Raw genomic sequence first — 21643 nt, 5'->3', positions numbered from 1 at the left:
TGTGCTGATCCGCTTCTGGAGGTAGAATCAGAGGTGCAGCATTGGCGAACCGAACTGAACCAGTGTGAACGGATAAGCCGGCAGCGTGTAATCGAGGGCGTGTCGGTCTGACAGTCTGATAACTACACAGGTCCTTCACTCAACTAAACACAGAGAAATGTCCCACAAAGCAACGTTACAGGACCAAACAACAGGAACTGTAGCTGTCTTTGGACACTTACGAGGAAAATAATACTGCATATATACATGGACAAGTGTCTGTCCTCCTGTCTGTCCTCCTGTCCGTCCTCCTGACTCTTTGTCACATTTCTAACCGAAAAACAGCGTCTGTCACCAGCAAAAATCGTTAGTGTTTGTGTTGTTTTAGTTACTGTTGTCATGGTGACAGTCAGACAGCCTCCAGTTTACTGATGGAGATGATGTCATGATGTCATTCAGAGTGAAAAAGTATTGTTTTCATCATAACTGTCACTAATATCATGACGTCAGCGTGACGACACACAGTCTCTGTGTAAATCAAACAGCAGGTAATTTGTTGACGGTCCCTCGGTCCGGCTCCAGAGCAGCGGAGGTTCTGGGAGGCAGCTGACCGTCCTCCTGCTGCCCACACCGGGTCAGCCGGAGGAGGAGGCGCCGCTGGGTGTCTCCGGACTGAGTGTCGGTCCAACATCAGCTAAACTAAGTTCTGAAGACACAAACACGGAGTTCTGCTCCACACACAGCAGCGCCGAGACGGTACCGCATGTCCTCTGACGTCACGGGCTTAAAATAGCGTCGACAGCTCAGCTCGGTCCAAATGTTCCAGAAACATTTTGTTGTCTCAGTAAATCTGCTCATTTCAGAGAGAAGTGAAGACAAGAAACACCGACAGAACACACGAGGAGCTCTCACACGACCCGTCCAGAGAAGGTTCTGTTCATCTGACGGGACCCGGCTACAGATCCGGACGGGAGGGAGGCGGATCGATGGTTTAATAAGTCAATGAGTTCATCATATAAATGTGGAACCTCCTGCAGCTCACAGCAACAACACACGGTACTCTCACTTTAGTTACCTCGTTACTTTATGGAGTTTGATCGAGTTTACTCACCGGATGAAGTTCTGCTGCGACACAAACAAGTTAAATTAAGAAAACTGGTCACGTGATCGAGATGAGTGACAAACCCTCTGATACACTCTGCAGTATAAATACTCAGCCGACTACCAGCTGATGGAATGTAACTAAATACTTACACAGGAAGTAAAAGCACATATTAAGTCACATATGACTAAAAGTGATTAAGTGAGAATCACCCATATCAGTAAAAGTCTTAAAGCATCTGACATTAAATTAACTTCAGTAACTGATCCATATATTTACATGTATGTTTATATTGTATACTGTGAGTCAGCTGATCATCACAATCACTGTTTTTATCTGATTGATGAGAAATTCAATTGATCTAAAAAAAAATGATGCAGTGTGTGTAATCTGTAAAGTAACTAGTAACTGAAGTCGTCAGTGTGGTAATACTGTGTAGTTACATACAGGCCACAGTGACATGAAGACAGGAGCAGCTAACAATACGTCATGTTGACCGATCAAAACAGCATAAAATGAGTTTGTGGCAGCTGGTACGACATCAGAGTCTCCAACTTGTTTGTGTTGATTTTCTGTTTGGCTTTAAAGCATTTTTGTGAGCAATGTGATCTGAAGTGTAATGAGTGTAATGTGGTACAGACTGTAGGCTGCTTTGTTTCATATCACAATCAATATGATCAATATTCAGATCAATATGTGGGAAAATAATTAAAGCGTTAATTCCCACAGAAGCCCACAATGATGCTAACTGACCTGTCATTCAACAGTGTTGCTCACCTGGCTGATGGTTCACTGGGTCGGGGTCTGTTGATGAGTCTGGTGGGAGGGGCGGGGACAACTGGTGAGTAGCATTAGCTTGCTAAACGCTGACCCACCTGATATGAATGGATGAATGATACATTTAATAACTGCCGCCAGACTGAATGAATGAATGTTATCCAAACACAGTCAAAGACACAATAAGTAACACAACTAAGATCAGTAAAAGCAAGAGTCCTTTAAGCGTCAGCTCTGCATCAACACCTGAAGACGGTTACCCACAGCAGATGATGAGCTCCCCATCAGGTCAGTCTGCTGAAACACCAGAGTTTAATGACCTGAAGAGAGAAAAACATCCAAACGTGTTCAATGATCCAGTTTGTTAACGTGTTCAGCTTCTTCCTGGAAGTTTAGAGAGCGACTGGAGCCAAATCTCTTCAGCCCAAACATACACAGAATAATGAGTAATTGAAAGTGCTGTGTTCTGTGTAAACATTTTGCAACAGGTCCTGACAGATAGAGCATTAAAACATGCAGGGCCTTCATGTTATACTGCTGAAGCCTGAAGTTACAACAGAGACGCAGTGAGACACAACATGTCCGACCAGCTGTCCGTAACACTGACTACACATCCAGTTTCTTCACTGTCACACTGAGGATGAAAATAATGAGTTAATCACACGAGTCTATAACATTTCTACAGACTGACTCTGACTGTCATCAAATAGTTTCTGTCCTCGTCTCAACTTCACTCAACAGCTGATTCCTGCTGTGACGGGAGGGGAGGAGCCTCCAGAGCAGCTGATCTGAGTACTGCAGTGTAACTAAGTACTCAGTGTTGTATAAAGTCATACTCGAGTAGAAGTACAGATATGGTGTCTAAATTACTTTGGTAAAAGTGAAAGTCCCCAATATGACAAGATCAAATCAAATAAATGTAATTGGAGTATTCAAAATGAAAGTTATACATCAAAGTCGTCCTAATGTTCAATACTTGAATAAATGTACTTGGTTACATTTCATCGTGGATTATTCCTGATGCTTTAATTCAGGTAACAGGAGGAGGAGCACATTTCAAATAGTTAGTTTAATCTATAATCACATGGACATCGAGGTGTTTTGTTACAAAACACATCTGAAAAGTAACTTCAGCTGTCAGGCAGATGTTATGACATAGAAGTACGTAAGTAAAAGTAAAGACATGGTGTTAAAGTGCCATATAAAATAAATTTATTATTATTATTACTAGTTACTCTTCAGATGAATATTTTACACATTAACATGAGATCAGTGTATTTAATATGACGCTGTGTTTTAGATTTAACTACACAAACTACATCCAGCTGATGGAATGTAACTAAGTACTTTTAATCAACTATTTTATACCTCCACTCAACTGAAGCATCAGAAGTTGTGTGGACTGTTCCTTTAAAGGGAAACTCCACCGTGTAATGTGTTTCCAGCTGTTGGACAGCTCTACTGTATATATCAATAAACAAGTCTAAAGTCTTTAGTGGCTCCAGAAGAAGCTGCATGTAATCTGATGAACTGTGACATCACTCAGTGGACAAGATGCATTTTGGGTAATGTAGGAAACATTCTTTATGTTTCTATTTCCCCCCCACAAATGCAGTAGTGCTCCCCAAGACCTGTAAATGCACTGAAATGTGGAACATTAGTGGAGTTGCCCTTTAAGCCCTCAGGTTCTGATGGAACGGACCACCGACACACACGCTGTTGGCTGCAGAGCTGATCAATATATTGATTTAGACATTTCTATTGAGCGACTTCATGTGACGGCCAAACACAAAAAAACTCTGAAACTGTGAATAATAGAAAACTGTTTTTACTAAGACAATTAATTTGATTTTTTTTCAGAATACAATATGTACAAGAACAGTTTGACACAATCATTTTTCTAATCAACAGACGAGGAGAAATAAATGTTACTGTTTTATCATAAAGAGTGGCTGAACACAGAACCACTGATCCGAATACACAAACACCTCGACAACTGTCAGCAGCAGCAACAACACACAGTTACATGATTGTTGTTTGCCACAGCGAACAATCGTTTGTTGGTTGGTTTGTCAGCAGGATTACACAAAAACTACTGAACGGATTTCCATTAAACTTGAATGCAGAATAGACCCGGTTAACTCTCAGATAAAGGGGCAGGATTTATTTCTCTCTCTTTAACTTTGTTTTCTTCTTCTTCAGGGAATGGTCGATAAATCTTGATGAAGAAATGTTTGTATTGTGTATTTTGGTGGCTGCTATCATCCATCTGTGTGAGTGAGTACAGTTTGATGTGGATCCCGACTGATATATGGATCTCGCAGATTTATGTTTTATTTGATATTAAATTTATCAATTTTCAGGCAAAAATATTGAACATTGAATACCGCCAAGCTGTGGTTACATGTGATGTTTTGTGGAACTGTTAGCTACACAAAACAACTGATGACATCACTTTGAGGAAGTTTTGACAGACATTGATCTATAAATCATCCAAAAAAAGTTCCTAAATGATGTCAACACATATTCATTATATTAGAGTATTATTAGTTGAGCCCGACTGACATATTTTTGGGGTGATATTGACCTCATAGACGGATAATTATTGGCGTATACGTTGTCAGATATGCACGGATAATATCATTTTTTTACCCCCCAGAACATCATGTAGAAAAGACTCTAACTGTTACATTTCCTGGAAAGTTTAACTTTTTCGTACATAAATGTAATTTTGGACGCTAAATTTTACTGCCAAACGGTCAAATATCCCTTCTCCATTACATTTGTATCTTCTTGTGTTTGATAACCACATTTGAGGGCTCATTGCACAATTATCATTTTACCCCCCAAAATCCAGTACCAGGCTCTAATTAAATGCACATGGGATTTATTGAATATTGACCGTCAGAGGAGTAATTTCAGAATGTGGTCGATGTTGTTTTTTGATTGTTTAGAACAGATGTTATCTTCTCTGACTCAGCTGTCGGTACAGTTGGATCGTCATGAGCTGAATTTCAGGATCTCCAGGTTTGATGTCAATAGCTCTCAGGAAGAAGCCGAGGGCGTCGTCCAGCTCCCCTTTGCTGTAGTACTCCCTCCCTCTGCTGACCAGGGAGTCGTAGCTCTCGTCGTCCAACATGGCAACATCTTTTGTGCCGTTCATCTTGACTCCTGGAGAGACGGTGCACTGATCCATTCTCTCGGAGGAGGTGAGCTCAGGATCACTGGTTGATTCTTCCAGGTTACTGCTCATTTCCTCTTCAGACTCATCAACCCTGTCTCTTGACTTAGAGGAGTACTCCTCTTTTTCCTCTTCCTCCTCCTCCTCCTCCTCCTCCTCCTCCTCCTCCTCCTCCTCTTCTACTTCTTCTAACTCCTCCTCGTCCTCTGTGTTTAATGTCTCTCCGATGGTCTCCTCCAGCTGGAGCTCATCATGGGTTGAACCGATGATGTCCTCCTCTTCAGCCTCATCAGAATGTCTTTCTGAAATGTCGTCATTGTAACTTTCCTCCTCCTCTTCAGCCTCATCAGATTGTCTCTCTGATATGTCGTCATTGTAACTCTCCTCCTCCTCCTCCTCCTCCTCCTCCATGTCTTGGTTGGTCTCCATGTCCTCGATGATGGAGTGGAGGAGGGAGCGGCGTGAAGCCACGGAGGTGTTTCCTCCAATGCTCTTTCTTGATCGGAGAGGGGTGGAGCCAGACGGTGCTGATTTAGGCGTGGAGGCTCCGAGAGCCTGGAAGGAGTTGTCCAATTGACTCCTGTTCAATTCCTGCTCATCATCATCAGCATCTTCATCTTCTTCACTGTCATAAATCACTGCTGCTCGTTTCTTCTTGGTAGCTATAATGGAATCGTTAATCGACTCCATCTGAGAGTTATGGACACTGTTGATACTTTGCCAGAGTGCTTCTTCATGTTGTCTCTCAGAAAGAGATTTATCTACATCAAAACTTCCGTCTATCTGCAGCTGTGAAAGCAACTTCTTCTCCTCTGCATCTGTGTCCTGAGGATCCAGGACATCCTGGTCTGAGAACATGTCACTGTCCTCAAGCTGTAAATTGAAGTTGCCTTCGAAGGACTCGAGCCCGGTGCTGACTCTGGACGATGCGTCTGCTTTGAAGCTTGAATTGGATGCTTGCAAGACAGAAAGTCTTTTGTTCTGCAGGGGTGTGATATGTGGGAGCCCCAAGTCCATCTTGGAGTCATGTTCTGAGTGGGAGAATCCACTGAGCTGTTCATCTTCATCAAACGCTGTGAGGTATGCCTGGCTGTTGTCACCTCCTGAAGCAACAGCAGCTTCAGACATCACAGACTCGTCCATTAGTTCTTGAACGGAGGCATCTGCGGGATCACCTGCATCATTGACCTCTGACAACACCAAAGATCCCTGAAGCACTTCTTGAGGAGAGGGATCCGCTGCTTCTAGGTAACTCTTCTCCTGCTTGACAGATTGGTGTTTCAGAGAATCCAGATCAGGCTCTGAAAACTTGTCTTCACTGATATTTACAACAGGTTGTTCTTCTGTCATACTTTGATCTGCAGTTAGATCAATAACTCTGTCACTCAGATTCTGTTGGCCTTCCGTCTCACCAGAACTAGACTGGTCCAAGTCCACCACGATTGGTGACCGGTTAAAGTTGTTGTCATGTTGTGGATAGGAAGGACTTGGTCTTGGATTTCTTTTTTTCTCATTGGACCGCTCTCTGTTGTTGTTCTCCACTGGTTGTCTGAGCCAGGCTGGTTCCGTGCTTGATGCCATGCTCTCTGCCAGCTGCATCTGTAACTCTGACTCAGCCTTCATCAGCTCCTGGGCCTTCTGGACCCTCCCTTCAATGTATTGGTGCTCTTGGTCCTGAGGGGCCTCATCGTGGTTGACATCGAGGGAAAACATGAGATCATGGTCAGATATCCCAAACATCTCCATGGCGTGGAGGTGGGCAATGTGCTCGTCCAGTTCGGGGTCTGTCCGTCGGTGTCTGGAGTGCAGAGCCTGGAGTTGCATCTGCGTGGACGAGGACCGGGTGTCCTCCAGAGTGAAGAGCTCCTTCAGCTCCTGCTTGCTGAAGTACCGAAAAGGGTTCTTTTTATCTCCGGTATTCTGTCTGATGAGGGAGTCCTTGAAAACCTGCCGTCTGTAGATCTTCTCCTCCACTGTGCCGCAGGTGATCAGCCTATAGATGACAACGTTTTCAGTCTGGCCTATGCGGTACGCCCTGTCAACAGCCTGGGCGTCTGTTGCCGGGTTCCAGCTGGGATCATAGATCACGACTCGGTTTGCTGCTGTTAAAGTGATGCCAACTCCTCCGACCTGGGTGGTCAGGAGGAAGACGGAGTAACTTTCATCCGTTTGGAACTGAGTGATACGTCTCTCTCTCTCCGCAATCTGTGTAATTGTGCCATCCAGTCTCATGACTTTGAAGCCTCTGTTGCCCAGGATGCGTTCAATGATGTCGAGCACTTTCCTGTAATGAGCAAAGACAAGCGTGCGGTGGCCTTCTTGCCGCAGCCTTTCAAGAAGAGCAAAGAGAAAGACAAGTTTCCCAGACTCAGATATTAAGGTGTTGTCTGGAATGTTGGCGATGCTGTTAGCGTCCATATCCGAGTCGTCGCTCTGCTGACTTTCAGCTGTACTTTCCTCCAAGCCTAACTTAGCGATGGCAGCGGCAGAGAGCAGTCTTGGGTGGTCGCACAGCTTTTTCAGTATGGTTAATTCAGCTAGAGGTGATCTGCTGGTCATGAGCAGCTCCTTGATGTGGTCCAGTGAAATGAACTGCCTGTATATGTCTTCCTGAGCAGAACTCAGGTAAGTCCAGACAATCAGATCGTTCTTTCTTGTCAGTGTGGGCATGACTGCTCCAGAGTCTTTTGGAAGGTCTGGATCTTGGCTGTCCTTTCTGTCTGTATCTGCCTCTTTGCACTTGTGTTCGCCGTTCATTTTATTTTTCTGCACTTCTGCTTTTGTTCTGCGGAGGAAGTGCGGTTTTATGATGGCCATGAGGTTCTCAGACATCCGGGATCCGAGGGCCTTTTCCCCTGGAGTGGCATCCTTCTCCCTGGCACGAGTGATGGGGTTCTCGTACTCCGATTTAAACGTTTTAGCTGTGCCAAGGAGAGTGCCATGGCAAGCGAAGTCAAAGAGAGCCCACAATTCTTTCAGGTTGTTCTGGACTGGAGTTCCCGTGAGAAGAACTCGGTTTTTCGAAGGTATGGCAGAGGCACTCTTCGCCGTTTTGGTAGTTGCAGTTTTTATTTTGTGTGCCTCATCCAGGATCATGTAGTCCCATGTGAACTCTTGGCCATGGTATGAGGACAGTTGCTGCCAGTTATTCATAAGCATAGTGTAAGTGGTGATAATGACGCCACCTCTCCTCTGCACTTTCTCCAGATTCCTGGTCCTTTCTCCTTTGCTGGTACCGTGGAACTCTTTGACTCTCATGCCAGGGGTCCACTTGGCGAACTCCTTTGTCCAGTTTGTGATGAGGGACGTTGGCATGACCAGCAGTGCGTTTTTAACCAGCTCGTTATCGTACATACCAGACAGGAATGAGATCACCTGGATGGTTTTACCAAGCCCCATGTCATCTGCCAAGATTCCTCCTTTCAGACGGTCTCTGTAGAGACTGTACATGAAGGCCACTCCGTTTCTCTGGTAGTCATAAAGCTTGTCATATAAATCTTTGAAAAGCATCAAACCGCTGCCGTTTACATTGACAAACTCGTCCTCGTCATCTTCAGAGTCAGCCTGAGAAATAAGTTCCTCAATTTTGTTTATCCTGCTTTCAAGTTTTTGAGTCTGGTGGATGTTGTAGGCCAACTTGAAGAACTTCAGAGCCTTGTGCATGTCGCCTTGTTTGGCAACATTTTTACCATCTTGAATGAATCTGTAAGAGAAAAAACAAACAAATCAAAGTTATTAATAAGAAATGCAGGGGTGATTCAAAAAAAATCCGAAGCCTGAACTACTTTTCCATGCCGACCGGGCGGGGGGGGCAGCGGGAAATAAATGGACAACATTCAGACATGAAATAAACAGCCAATGTGAGCCAAAATTACAGTAGCACCAGCTCCCATAGAGATTTCCATCGCTACCCTTCTCTTCTCCAGGGCTGAGTATTGTTAGATCCTCACGATTCGATTTTAATTGTTTAGGTCGCAATTCGATTCAATATTGATTTAAATGCTTCGATATTGATTCAGTGATAAGTAGTAATAAACAAATAATTCATCAGAGTACCTGTTGATGATTTTTAAATTCAAAAAAGTAATCTTAAATTATAAATCTTTCCTCTAGGAAGTTCTAGTTCGAATTGAAATGTAAACAAAGGCACACGATGTGTTTAGTTATAAAATAGTGCAACTATAGTTAAGCTGAAAGTGCCATTGTTTCTGGCACTGCATGGTTCATTTTTGACATAAACAGACATAACTGCTGCTGCTCCCTCCGTGCTCCGGCTAGACACGAGGGGGTAAACGTTGACACTGAACCTCCCTCTCTCCCCGGAGGAGAGTGCTACCCGCGGGCGCACGGTGCAGCGGCCAGGGTGAGACCGGCTGCGCTGAGAGTTTACAGTCTCCGAAAGAGCGGTGCGTCAGACATCGGCTACCCGCCTCCGCAGCTCTGTTATACTCCCACACACTGTTTGGATTTTTCACTAATTTTATAATTAATGCAATTGGATCACAACACACCGAGTAATCAATCAAATATCAGGGCTGCTGTTAATGGCAGATTTTTGTGATTAACCAATCAGTTTTTTCTCCTCAGGTGTGATAATCTGATTCAGTCTTCTGTCACAGACGAGGAAAGAAACCAGAAAATATTTTGTATCAAGTGCTAGAACGGTTTGAATTTTACAGTGAATCAGTACAATGCATAAAGACTCTCTATCAACAGCCTACCGCCAAAATAAAATAAATGGAATTCTGACTGACAAAATTAGACAGGGTGGTTACCTATCACCCGCTTTGTTCGCTCTTTTCGTAGAACCGTTGGCGCAAGCAGTCCTTCAGAACGAAGAACTGGAGGGAGTAATGGTGAACGGACCAGAACACAAAATAGGACTTTTTGCTGATGATGTCATAGCCTTTTTAGAAAAACTGAACAAATCACTCCCTGTACTGATGAAACTTTTAGAAACGTACAGGCACCTCTCAGGATATAAAGTTAATATATCGAAAACACAGATACTATCACTTAACTACACTCCATCAAAAGAGATCCAGGAGTCATATCATCTTAGCTGGAACCTAAAGAAAATACAATATCTGGGGTCTCCATCACTAAAGGATTATCTAAACTATACAAAGAAAACTATGACAATATAAGCCAAGAGATACAAAGAGACATCAGAAGATGGGCCACTCTGCCGCTAGATTTTAGCTTGAGAATTGAAATAATCAAAATGAATGTGCTACCTAGGCTCCTATATTTATTTCATTCTCTACCAGTAGAGGTTCCTCAAACCCAGTTTGTGACCTGGAACAGAATAATATCAAGGTTTATCTGGGCAGGGAAAAAACCTAGAATTAGGTCTGAAACTCTCCAGCTGCCAAAAGACAGAGGGGGGAACGGGTTTACCAAGACTGAAAGAGTATTATATTATATTACCTTGCAGCCCAGCTGAGATATTTACTCTGCTGGTGTAAACCAGACTACACAGCAAAGTGGAAAGAAATAGAGAAAGAGTTTGGAGGATACCTAATTCAGAGTGTGATTGGAGATAAAGTAACATACAATAAAATCAAAAATAAAATTGACTCAATTACATTGTTCACTCTGGAATCATGGTAAAGAATTATTAAAATTTATGGGAGAAATAAGGACATACATTTGTTAAAGTGGGTTGCATCTGACAGTAATTTCAAACCTGCCAGTTATGACAAGGGATTCAAACAGTGGGAAACTAAGGGAGTTACGGCATGGTGCTCTATAGAAAGACGGGGGGCTGGAGAGTTTTCAGAACATGAGAGTCAAATATGATCTGAGGAAACATGAATTCTTTAGGTACTTACAACTAAGAGATTACTACAGAAAAGAAATCAAGACGGACCCTCCACGGAAGTGAATGGTGTGATACAAACAATAATTGGTATTTACAAGGAGACCAAAATTAGAATGATATCAGCACTGTACCAAAAAATGACAACAAACAAGAATACAACTAATTATATAAAAGAAAAGTGCAGTGTTTCCCCTACCACTGTACAGGCCTGGCGGGCCACCAGGCCAAGGAGACCTGCCGCCAGGCCAAAAAAATAAAAAATAAGCCACCTATCAATTCATTTATAAATCAATAATCATTACATTAGGAGCGCCTCTGTGCAGCGCAACGCGAGTCAACCTGCTTCGTTGCCTAGTACCGATGCGAGTACCGCTGCTGAGAGCGCGGGCACATATTCTGGGATGTTTAAGGTTTGTTAGCTAACCAACTATGGCGCGGCCGAAGAAAAAGAAAAAATATCGCGGGTGACAGACAACTTAATATAGAGAAATTCTTCTGCCAGACTCTGGAGCCAAGGAAAATAGATGAAGGGAGAGTAACAGAGGCAACTCCAGAAAACATGACAGGTGCAGGTGAGACGGAAGAAAGGGGGGCAGATTGCAGTGGAGAGGGGGGCTGCTCGAGGACCGTTACTGCCCCTGACACCGGTCTGACTGCCGACCCCTGTCCGGCGGGTGACCGTGGGCTCGGACCGACTGGTAACGTTGACCCAGCAAAAAAAATAAAAATACAGCTAAACACAGAACATCTGGCTGCGATCCCGAATGGCTTAATAACCATAACTACAGCCCTTGTTGTACCACACTCCCCATGGTGAGTTTACAAATTGATGTTTAGCTTATATTTTTGTTCTGATTGAGGAGCTTCTCTCTCTTTTTTTTTTTGGTAAGCAATAATGATGAAAATAACACAGACAATAGGCTAGTTTTCCCAGGCATTGTCAAAAGTATGTAACTCTGTTATAATAAAATGAATAAAAAACGTATGTGTTTGTTAAAAAAAATATTTATAACTGATAGAATCTCGTAGGGATGTTTTGTTGCTTATGCCATCAGCATAAGCAGCCCGTTAAAAGAGGACCATCCCAGAGGGTTTTCATTGAAAAGATGTGCTTGATGCTCATATGGGTTCAGACCACCACGCTGCAGCCTGAAAAAAATTCTAGGGGAAACACTAAAAGTGGGAGTCAGAGTTAAACACAGACATTTTGGACAAAGATTGGCTAAATATGTGAAAATACATCAAACATCCACCAATTCGCGGATGTGGAGGGAGTTCTCTTGGAAAAAATTTGGTCAGATTCTTTATCACGCCCAAGTCAAGAGTAAATATCTGAGTGTGACTCTATCATGCTGGAGAGAATGCTGAGTATTAAGCTCAGATCATGCACATGTCAGGGTTTCCTCTACATGTAATTGACTGTGGCGCACCGCCACGGCAAAATAAAAGCCACCACACCTTAAATTTCAGGCATAAATAAATCTAGTGTTAGAGAAAGTAAATATTTTACCGTCGTCTTCCACCGCAGTATTTGACGTTAACTAGCATGTTGGATATTTAGCTTGATAATTAGCTAGAGGATTAAAATGGTCACTTAGAGCAGAGTCCTGCACGGGTCTTATTTTGCAAACCCGCCCGAACATGCCATACTTAAAACCGCATCCGACCCGTTTTCCGACAGTAGCACAAATTACATTCCGCACCCCAGTCGACCCGGTATAAATTGATACCGACGCTCAAAGGAAAATTGGACGGATGCAATTTTTAAAAGTGAAAGTAAGCTAGCGTGGGGAATGGGAGTTCTGGGAGGACGCAAGCACGCATTAATGAGCTCATATGAAATATAAATGCTTATCATTTGTGTCGCTAATAATGACTGATGATAAGTGATGCCTTGAAAATGGCAATCGTAAAACCCGACCCGCCTCTCCAGGCGTCTGACCCGATCTGCATCTGTGTCTATTTTTCACCCGTGCAGGACTCTGACTTGGATAACTCCTCTCTTAAAACAAATAATACAAATATTTCTTTACAACATGAATCTTCATTCCAAGCCCATGCAGGGGAGTTCATGATGGCTGTGTGAGAGCATTAAAAAATGAAATTCCCTAAGTAGCCTATGACATAAGTATAAATATTACAGTATGATGACCCAAACTGTACACCCCCCCAGCGCCACAGTCTCAGAAAATACTGGAGGAAACACTGCATGTATTTTGAAAATGCGATAAGGTGCAACTGTTTTGGAAGACGGTACATAAAACTTTGCAGGAGGTGTTGAGATATGAGATCCCTGTGAGCTGTAAGGTGCTCTATTTGTGTAACCTCACAGAGGGAAGTGTACATGCAGGGGATAAGTACCTGGTAAAAATACTGTTAATAGCTGGTAAAAAAGCTATCACAAGGAAATGAGGTAGAGTGGATCCTCAGACTCAGGAACAATGGACGGAGATTATAGAAGAAATCTGTGTAATGGAAAAATTGACGCATCACCTAAGATTGCAAGAAACACAACTGGAGGACAAATGGCTGAAATGGACATCTTTCAGGACCTTGAACAGCAACAGAGACTATTGAAAGAACATTAGATACAGAGGACGAAAGTGAGAGAACCAATGAACGAACAAGAAGGAATGCGACTCCCAACACGACTGTATCTAGTTTTTGTTTTTTTGTTTTCTAGCGTGGCTTTCTTTGTTTTTTTTTTGTATTGTGAGATGTGAGGTTTACGTGTACAAAATGTGAAAAGTCAATAAAAATTAAAGTGAAAAAAAAATTTGGTTTGCATATGATGACAGATTTAAACAGAGATTAAGTGAGCATGACTTCAGGGACTGGGGCAGGAAAGGGCTCACAGCCATGTGTACATTAACACAGAATGGGAATGGAATGAGCTTCCAGGAGTTAAAAACGAGTTATGGATTAGAAAACGGGGACCATTTTAGGTACGTACAGTTAAGGGACTATTTTACAAAGGAAATACAAGCCGTGAAAACTTTAAATGGTGTACTTGATGTGATGATCAGGACATACAGTGGAACTAAACTGAAGGCGATCTCAGTACGGTACAAAGTCTGAGAGACTCAGAAGTAGAGTTGCACGATATTGGAAAAAACTGACAATGCAATTTTTTTTAACCCTGCGATATGAAAAAATGCAGGAATTTTCATCAGATGACCTGAATAGAACTTTGTTATGCTGCATTTCTAAATGATAAGCATTTATATTTCATATGAGCTCATTCATGCGTGTGTGCGCCCTCCCAGAACTTCCATTCCCCAGCTGGCTTACTTTCATTGATAAATATTAAGTCTGTCTAATTTTGCTTCGGATGCGGGTCGGGCGTCAGTAACAATTTATAGCGGGTCGGCTCGGATGCGAAATGTTATTTGTGCTACTGTAGGTAAACGGGTCGGATGCAGTTTTACGTATGGCGTGTATTCAAAATAAGACCTGTGCAGGACTCTGCTGTGTGGTACCGACGTAAATGTACGAACAAATTAGTTGTGTTACCTCGTTGTGGCAACAGATGCAAGGCACTGCCGACACAGAACACGTGTTTGGTCATTATCATCCTTCTTGTAGCCGAAAGCATTCCAGATAACGGACATTGCTTTTCTTTTTGGCACCAAGTCTTCATTTTCGCAATTTTCTCTTGTTTGCTCATTTTTCAGTGTTGTTACCAGCGACTCACTCCATGTGCAGGGGCGTGGTCTGCTTCAGCACACTGGTTAAGTCGAACTAATGTGATTGGTGGATCGCTGTGCATGCACAGTGTGTGTCAGGTTCCTTTATAATTAGATGAATTCATTTGGTCCTACATCTCAGGCTCTGCGATGTGACTATTGCACACATGTACATCGCGATGGCGATGCTCAAACAATATATCGTGCAGCTCTACTCAGAAGCTGCTTCTACTCGATACATTAAGGAGAAGTGGGAGAGGAAAATGAATGTAAACATTACTCTGGAAGAATGGCACGATATGTGTGACACACAACACACAACTACAAATTCAAGAACATGGAGGGAATTTGGATGGAAAACCTGACCTGTTACTTCATCACACCTAAACTGAGGAGTAAACAAACTGGTTCCCAACATACATGTTGCAAACCACACACACACAAACCACACACACATGCAAACCACACACACACACAAACCACACACACAAACCACACACACACACAAACCACACACACATACAAACCACACACACACGCAAACCACACACACACACAAACCACACACACATGCAAACCACACACACAAACCACACACACATGCAAACCACACACACAAACCACACACACACAAACCACACACACAAACCACACACACAAACCACACACAACCACACACACACAAACCACACACACACAAACCAACACACACACACAAACCACACACACATACAACCACACACACACACAAACCACACACACACAAACCACACACACATGCAAACCACACACACACACAAACCACACACACACAAACCACACACACATGCAAACCACACACAAACCCACACCACACAACCACACACACACACAAACCACACACACACACAAAACACCACACAACCACACACACACAAAACAACCACACACACACAACCACACACACACAACAAACCACACACACATGCACCACACACACACAAACCACACACACATGCAAACCACACACAAACCACACCACACACAACACCACACAAACCACACACACATGCAAACCACACACCAACCACACACACACACAACCAAACACCACACACAAAACACACCATACAACCACACACACACAAACCACACCCAAACACACACACAAAACCACACACACACAAACCACACACACACACAAACCACACACACACACACACAAACCACACACACAAACACAACAAACACCACACACACAAACCACACACACAAACCACACACACACACACACACACACACAAACACACACACAACACAAACCACACCACACACACAAACCACACACACAAACCACACACACACACACACAAACCACACACACAAACCACACACACAAACCACACACACACACAAACCACACACACAACCACACACACAAACCACAAACACATACAAACCACACACACATGCAAACCACACACACATGCAAACCACACACACATACAAAACCACACACACATACAAACCACACACACATGCAAACCACACACACATGCAAACCACACACACATGCAAACCACACACACATACAAACCACACACACAAACCACACACACACAACCACAAACACACACACAAACCACACACACATGCAAACCACACACACATGCAAACCACACACACACATCTTCTGGGAGTGTCATGAACTTAACTCGTTCTGGGAAAGTGTACATAACATAAAGAAAGACATTTTGGGATATGAAATACCCAGGGGAATGTAAAGTTATGTATCTTGGAAGTTTGAATAATTATGTCCCAGAAAATATTTAACCAAAATCTTATTGGTCACATGTAAAAAAGGAATTACAAGAAACTGGTGCAAGGCTGAACCACCCACTACAACCCAGTGGCTACAGATCATGAGGGAGGTTTACATTAAGGAGAGAATGACCCATCAGCTTAGAATGAGAGAAGGTGTCTTTGTGTCTAAGTGGGAGAAATGGATGCAGTATGACACAGTGAACCATGCTTAAGGACTGACAGATTCAAACATATGTACTTGTTCTGGATAACAGACAGCCTACTGCTAACCATGACTCCTGTTTTTCTCCTGTTCTTTTGATTCTCTTTCTTAACACATGTGTCTCAATTTTCTGTCAAATTCTGCAATGGAATACATAATCAAAATATGTAGCTTTTTGTTAAAATGTAAAAAAAAAAAAAACCCTCCAATAACAATGCGAGTGTCAAAAAAAAAAACAGTCAGAATTAAGCTTTTAAACGGAGGTTTGACTCTACATTCACAAAAAGACCCTAGGTTGCATTTTAGAGAGAGTTTCACTTTAAGTTTGGATTGAGGTGATTTAGTTCTTATCCATCAACCTTTGATTACTTCTACCACAACAGAGATCCACTTGTGATGCACCACCCAAACACAGGCATGAAAACAGGTCAGGGGTAAATAAAAGGTGAATATTTTGAATAGTTCATATCTACTTACACTTCTGTTTGACAGTGTGCTTGTAGTGCATGGCTGCGCTTGTTTGCATAGTGAACGTCTATTTGACAGAGAATGCAACATGCAAATCTCTGCTTACTTCCTGAACACATCTGCTAGACTGAATGATGGCTCTTGTCCTTTTACTCTGACTTTGGCTTCTAGCTTGAGCAAAGACCAGTTCCAGCTGCACGTGATCCCTGCATCCAGTTGTTTGACAACCACAGCATCTTTCTCTCCTAACACAGTCATCCTGGAAAAACAATGTTAATGTTACGGTTAACCTCTAGTTTAGCCCAACGTTATAGTTAGCTGATCCGTCTCAAAAAGCTAGCTAGCACGAAAAGCTTACATCGTTAGCTTGTGCCAACTTTACCTTCAGCCTCCAGTCAGTTACCTGGGGCCAGTTGTTCAAATCATTTAATCTGGATCAAAATGATCCGGATTTGGAAATCCCATTTTTTGCTATCAAGGATCAGGTAATCTGTCTTACTTTTATGCCAGTTTTTCAAAGCAACATTGGATTGGATCACCCTGATCCAGATACACAGTTTTCAAGATTACCAAATCCGGGTTACCAGATCTCTACACCAACCGATCGGATGGCATAATATTAGGAGACAGAGCCTATCCACTCCTGGCTGATGACTGCTTTTCTTGCAGCAACCACACCTGTGCAGGCACGCTTCAACACTGCTCATTGCAAAACAAGATGTGCAATTGAGCGTTTAAATGGAGTTCTGACGAGACGCTTTGCATGCCTTAACGAGTGGAGCCACAGGGAGCATGCAACATAATACTTGCGTGTATTGTCCTGCACAACATCGCTACCAGGCACAATGTCCCTCTCTGTGATGATGTTTATGATGCACCTGAGCCTGTTGGAGAACCAGACCAACCTCTGGTGTTCTGTCAGAATGAGAGACTGACTGGACGTGTAGTCAGGGATGCCATTGTTAGACATTATTTTTGACGGTTTCATCTCTGATGATTGTTTCTTTGAAATTAATATACAGTGATGAATGACAGAAAAATGTAATATATTATTTTTGTTCGTTATTAAAATTTGTTTAGGGGAATTGTTTCATGGGGATCATTTTTATTTTTATTTTATTTTTACTTTACTATACTGAAAGGCTTAATTGGTAGCCTATGTCTACTTTATCTGCTTTATCACTGTAACGGTTAAACACGTCAAGTGCAAAATATAAGTAAAAGTATTATACACTAAAAGATAAAAATGTATTTGACCAATTTTAAAGTTTTACTACATTTTCTTCCTGAAACTCACCTTGAAAGTCCTACCTCCTGTTGGGATCAGGATAATCCTGTTGTTTTGGATCAAAGTTATCCAAATCCTACTGAAACGTTTTGAACAACACAGACTGAAGGTTTGACCCAGATTCAAACTAGGATTGGATTCCATGATCTAATCCGATTTCAGAATCCTTCTTTCCCTTTTGAACAACCACCACCTTGGTTTCAAAATGGCGAATTTCGCCGAAAGGTGAGTGATTCATGCCTGCAAACAGGAATTTGGGGGTGTAATTATCCTTGGACACCATCAATTTATTTGTGAGAATTACCTGTGGTATTGCTCCATCTTGTCGTCTGTATCCATGGACAAAGACCTGCCGAGACAAAGTCAGGATTAGACTGATGTCTCTCACAGTTACAGTCATTCAACACACAAGATGCAGCAACACAGACTCAAAAAGTTTAATACAAATTAGATCAAATACAGCCCCTAAATAAAGTCGAACTATTGAATGTTAAATATCCCAGACAAACTGAACTGTCTGGAGAACTCGGTTTCATGAAGTGTGTTTATAGACACTCCTCTGTTTTTCTTAGATTCTGCACTCTGTGACTGAAATATAATAAAACACATGAAAGGCACAAACTGGAGCTGGACATGTCGAGAATATCAACACACCTGGTTCTAAGTGGCAGATCTTATTTTCCATAATTAATCAAACTTCAGTGGCCAAAGGAGGATAATTAAACTTCCCATAATGTCAGCACACGATGTAACAACAGAATCTAAGACAACAAGACGGTGGTGGAAAAATACTCAGATTCCAGTCCAAAATAAAAGTATTTAATCACCAACTTCTTCATTTAAGATCCTCTGTAGATATAAAAGGCTCATTCTAAAGTAAAAGAAACACAAAGATTGTATGTTACATGTGGGACTGAGCAACATATACGATATATATCGACATCGTGGTGTGAGATTATAAACCTCCTCTGGTTTTGGATGTTCATAGGTGCTACATCATAAGTGACGTCTTTCCCTGGTTTTAAAGGCTCATTACAGTAAAGTGAACTCACCAGACTTGTTTGTATACTTGTCTTTACCCTCTTAGTCATTATATCCACATTACTGATGATTACTGATCAGAAATCTCATTGTGTTCAGATTTTGTCACAGTAGCAACAATCATCAGTACTTATTGTTGCAATGCTGATATCAGAGTAGGACATATCTGGTTAAATGATATTTGATTTTGTCACACAGTTCTAACGGTTAGCTACAAAGTGCTTTTGATAAGATTTTTGAAATATCGAGGTATATGTTATATATTGTGATATTATTCTAAAGGAACACTCTGTAGTTCTGTGGAATATATGTTAATGAGGAGAGGAAACTCTTCACTGACTTCAACAAACTAAATGAACAAACTCTCTCTGTTGTTTTACTTTGTTTACATGTGGCGGACCCTGCCAACTTTCTAGCTTCAAACAGTGTTCAGGGACCTTATTTTCCTCTGAGAACAGCAGATTTATTCACATATGGAAAAAAGTTTGTATTATTACTCATTAACTTTGTAAATACTAAAATTCTGTTTGAGTTTCTTCTACAAAACTGCACAGAGCCTCTCTGATGACGCGCTGCTCAGCCTGTTTCAGCTGATTACACACAAATGACAACATAAAGATTATATTCCATTTCTGCCAATAAGTCCCCCTGAATCCTAAACACTGGACCTTTAAATATATCTCGCTTTATGTCATAACTTAATCTGAGAAGTGACTAATAATGTCAGACAAATGTTAAATATTTAGTTAACATATATAGTCAGATATTAAGCATAACGTGAAAACACTCTAGAAATATACTTAAGTAAAGTAACGTTACTTGATTACATGTAGGATAAGTAAGTCGTAATTAACAGACTAAACTACAAAGTGTAACCTTGTCATCAGCACCACGTTAACAACAACACAACATGTTAGCAGAAGCGGCTAGCCTCTCACTTAAATCAACCTGTGGGACGTTAGCTCTGATGCTAACTGTTAGCGAGTCTCCACACCGACACAACCGTTGGCTTTAACGTTACTCACTTTTCCAGTTTCTCAGAAATCGCCGCAACTTCGCCATTTTGCGGAGAAACATCCATGTTGACGCCGACACGACGAGGCGAACACAGCCGGGTCTGTAGACGTTTTCTCGGTCAGAAGCAGAAACACACACCGGCGGCTGCAGCAGGCTCCACTAACCAGGAAGTCGGTGTGTTGATGTGTTTGAACCCGCGGCATGTCCCCCGCCATTTTTTCACAGCCTATCAGAGAGGACGCTTTAATGACGCTACGACGAGGTTGTCCAATCAGGAAAATAGCACCTAACGTGGGCGGGACTTATGTAAAGCACAGCCAATGAGCAGCGTCGAGTCAGGTAGGGCGTTTCCCATCAGTGTTTTATTAGAAATCTTTGCGGTTTTTTGGGGTTTTTCCGATGTTAGCTTTTGGACTTTATTCAATGTTCAGAAGCCGAAAGACTAACTGATAAAAGGAACAAAACAAACGTAGAGATGGAAAAAAAAATGTCATCCATCTAAGTGGAAATGTGGATTAAATCAAATTCTCCACAAGTTTAATGCTGTTTTAATGAATTGAACTGTGAAGTCTTTAGTGTTTATATTTTGCTTCACAAGTGTGTAAATGTTGTGCCACAGAACTGGAAACTTTGTGTACTTGAAGCACAAACATAATTTAATTTAATAAAAAATATGAAAAACATGGATGAATCTGCCTCCAACGTGTGTTAGGAAATCTGTAAATTCCCTGAAATGAAACCAGGAGCATGAATCACTGGTACACGTCTCGACATGTTTCATTGCTGGCTGTAAGACGCTCACAAAGAAAAAGTGAAAAGTCTTCTAACGGCCCGAGAGAACAGTTGGTAGATAAATATGTATTTCTTGACCTTACAGGTGGAGTTTTCCATGTTGCACTCAACATTTTGTGATTTATCAGCAATGTTTCATCATCAGAGTAAATGATCAACAGCATTCAGGATTCTTTAGACTTTTTTTGTAAAAACCACAAAGACAGATAAGATCAGTGATGGTTTATTGATTGAAACGATGGAGAAGGCAAAAATCTGTCTGCACTACAGAACAGACGGTCCTATTATGAAGGCTCCTGGAGGTTCAGGGGAAGGCAAAAGCTCTTTCAAGCACTTTTCAAAAACTTTCCAGGTAGTTTAAGTAAAATAATGACACAAATATAATGTACAATATAAAAGAAAGTGTTTAAAATGTTGAATTAACACAATTTAAGCTATAAAGATATAAAATGTTGAAGTTTTCACATCTATGATAAATATTAA

At 41.9% G+C, this 21643-nt stretch overlaps 2 protein-coding genes across 5 annotated transcripts in view; both read right to left on the bottom strand.

Moving 5' to 3' along the window:
* Positions 1-21643, bottom strand: part of LOC115581335 (GTPase IMAP family member 8-like) — a 451552-nt gene that overhangs the window by 15534 nt on the left and 414375 nt on the right. Inside the window, exon 1 of one of the 3 annotated variants that reach the window (XM_030416344.1) lies at positions 1091-1157. The exons of the other annotated variants lie outside the window; for them this stretch is intronic. The gene's annotated coding sequence lies outside the window, so the exon portion shown is untranslated. Of the gene's footprint in view, positions 1-1090; positions 1158-21643 lie in introns of those variants that run through there. 3 annotated transcript variants of the gene reach the window in all.
* ercc6l (excision repair cross-complementation group 6-like) lies at positions 3671-20576 on the bottom strand. Of its 2 annotated transcripts, XM_030416333.1 has the most exons (4): positions 20377-20576; positions 18615-18659; positions 5201-8742; positions 3671-5164 (listed from the first exon to the last, which is right to left on the bottom strand). In XM_030416333.1, the coding sequence occupies exons 1-4, from the start codon at positions 20430-20432 to the stop codon at positions 4821-4823; spliced, it is 3987 nt and encodes a 1328-aa protein (XP_030272193.1). In that variant the 5' UTR covers positions 20433-20576; the 3' UTR covers positions 3671-4820. The 2 variants fall into 2 exon arrangements, with proteins under 2 accessions (XP_030272193.1, XP_030272192.1); XM_030416332.1 differs by having other exon boundaries at positions 3671-8742.

The sequence above is a fragment of the Sparus aurata genome, chromosome 5 (assembly GCF_900880675.1).
Source record: "Sparus aurata chromosome 5, fSpaAur1.1, whole genome shotgun sequence".
Taxonomy (NCBI): domain Eukaryota; kingdom Metazoa; phylum Chordata; class Actinopteri; order Spariformes; family Sparidae; genus Sparus; species Sparus aurata.
Note: the sequence above shows the minus strand (reverse complement) of the source record. Positions and strands in the feature narration are given on the sequence as shown.

Bases quoted from the DNA above. Each gene is read 5' to 3' on its own strand.
- ercc6l (XM_030416332.1), bottom strand. From the start codon at position 20,432: ATGGATGTTTCTCCGCAAAATGGCGAAGTTGCGGCGATTTCTGAGAAA. The intron at 18,660-20,376 runs GTGAGTAACGTT...TTGTCTCGGCAG, and splicing joins ATTTCTGAGAAACTGGAAAA to GTCTTTGTCCATGGATACAG. The intron at 8,743-18,614 runs GTAATTCTCACA...TTTCTCTTACAG, and splicing joins AAGATGGAGCAATACCACAG to ATTCATTCAAGATGGTAAAA.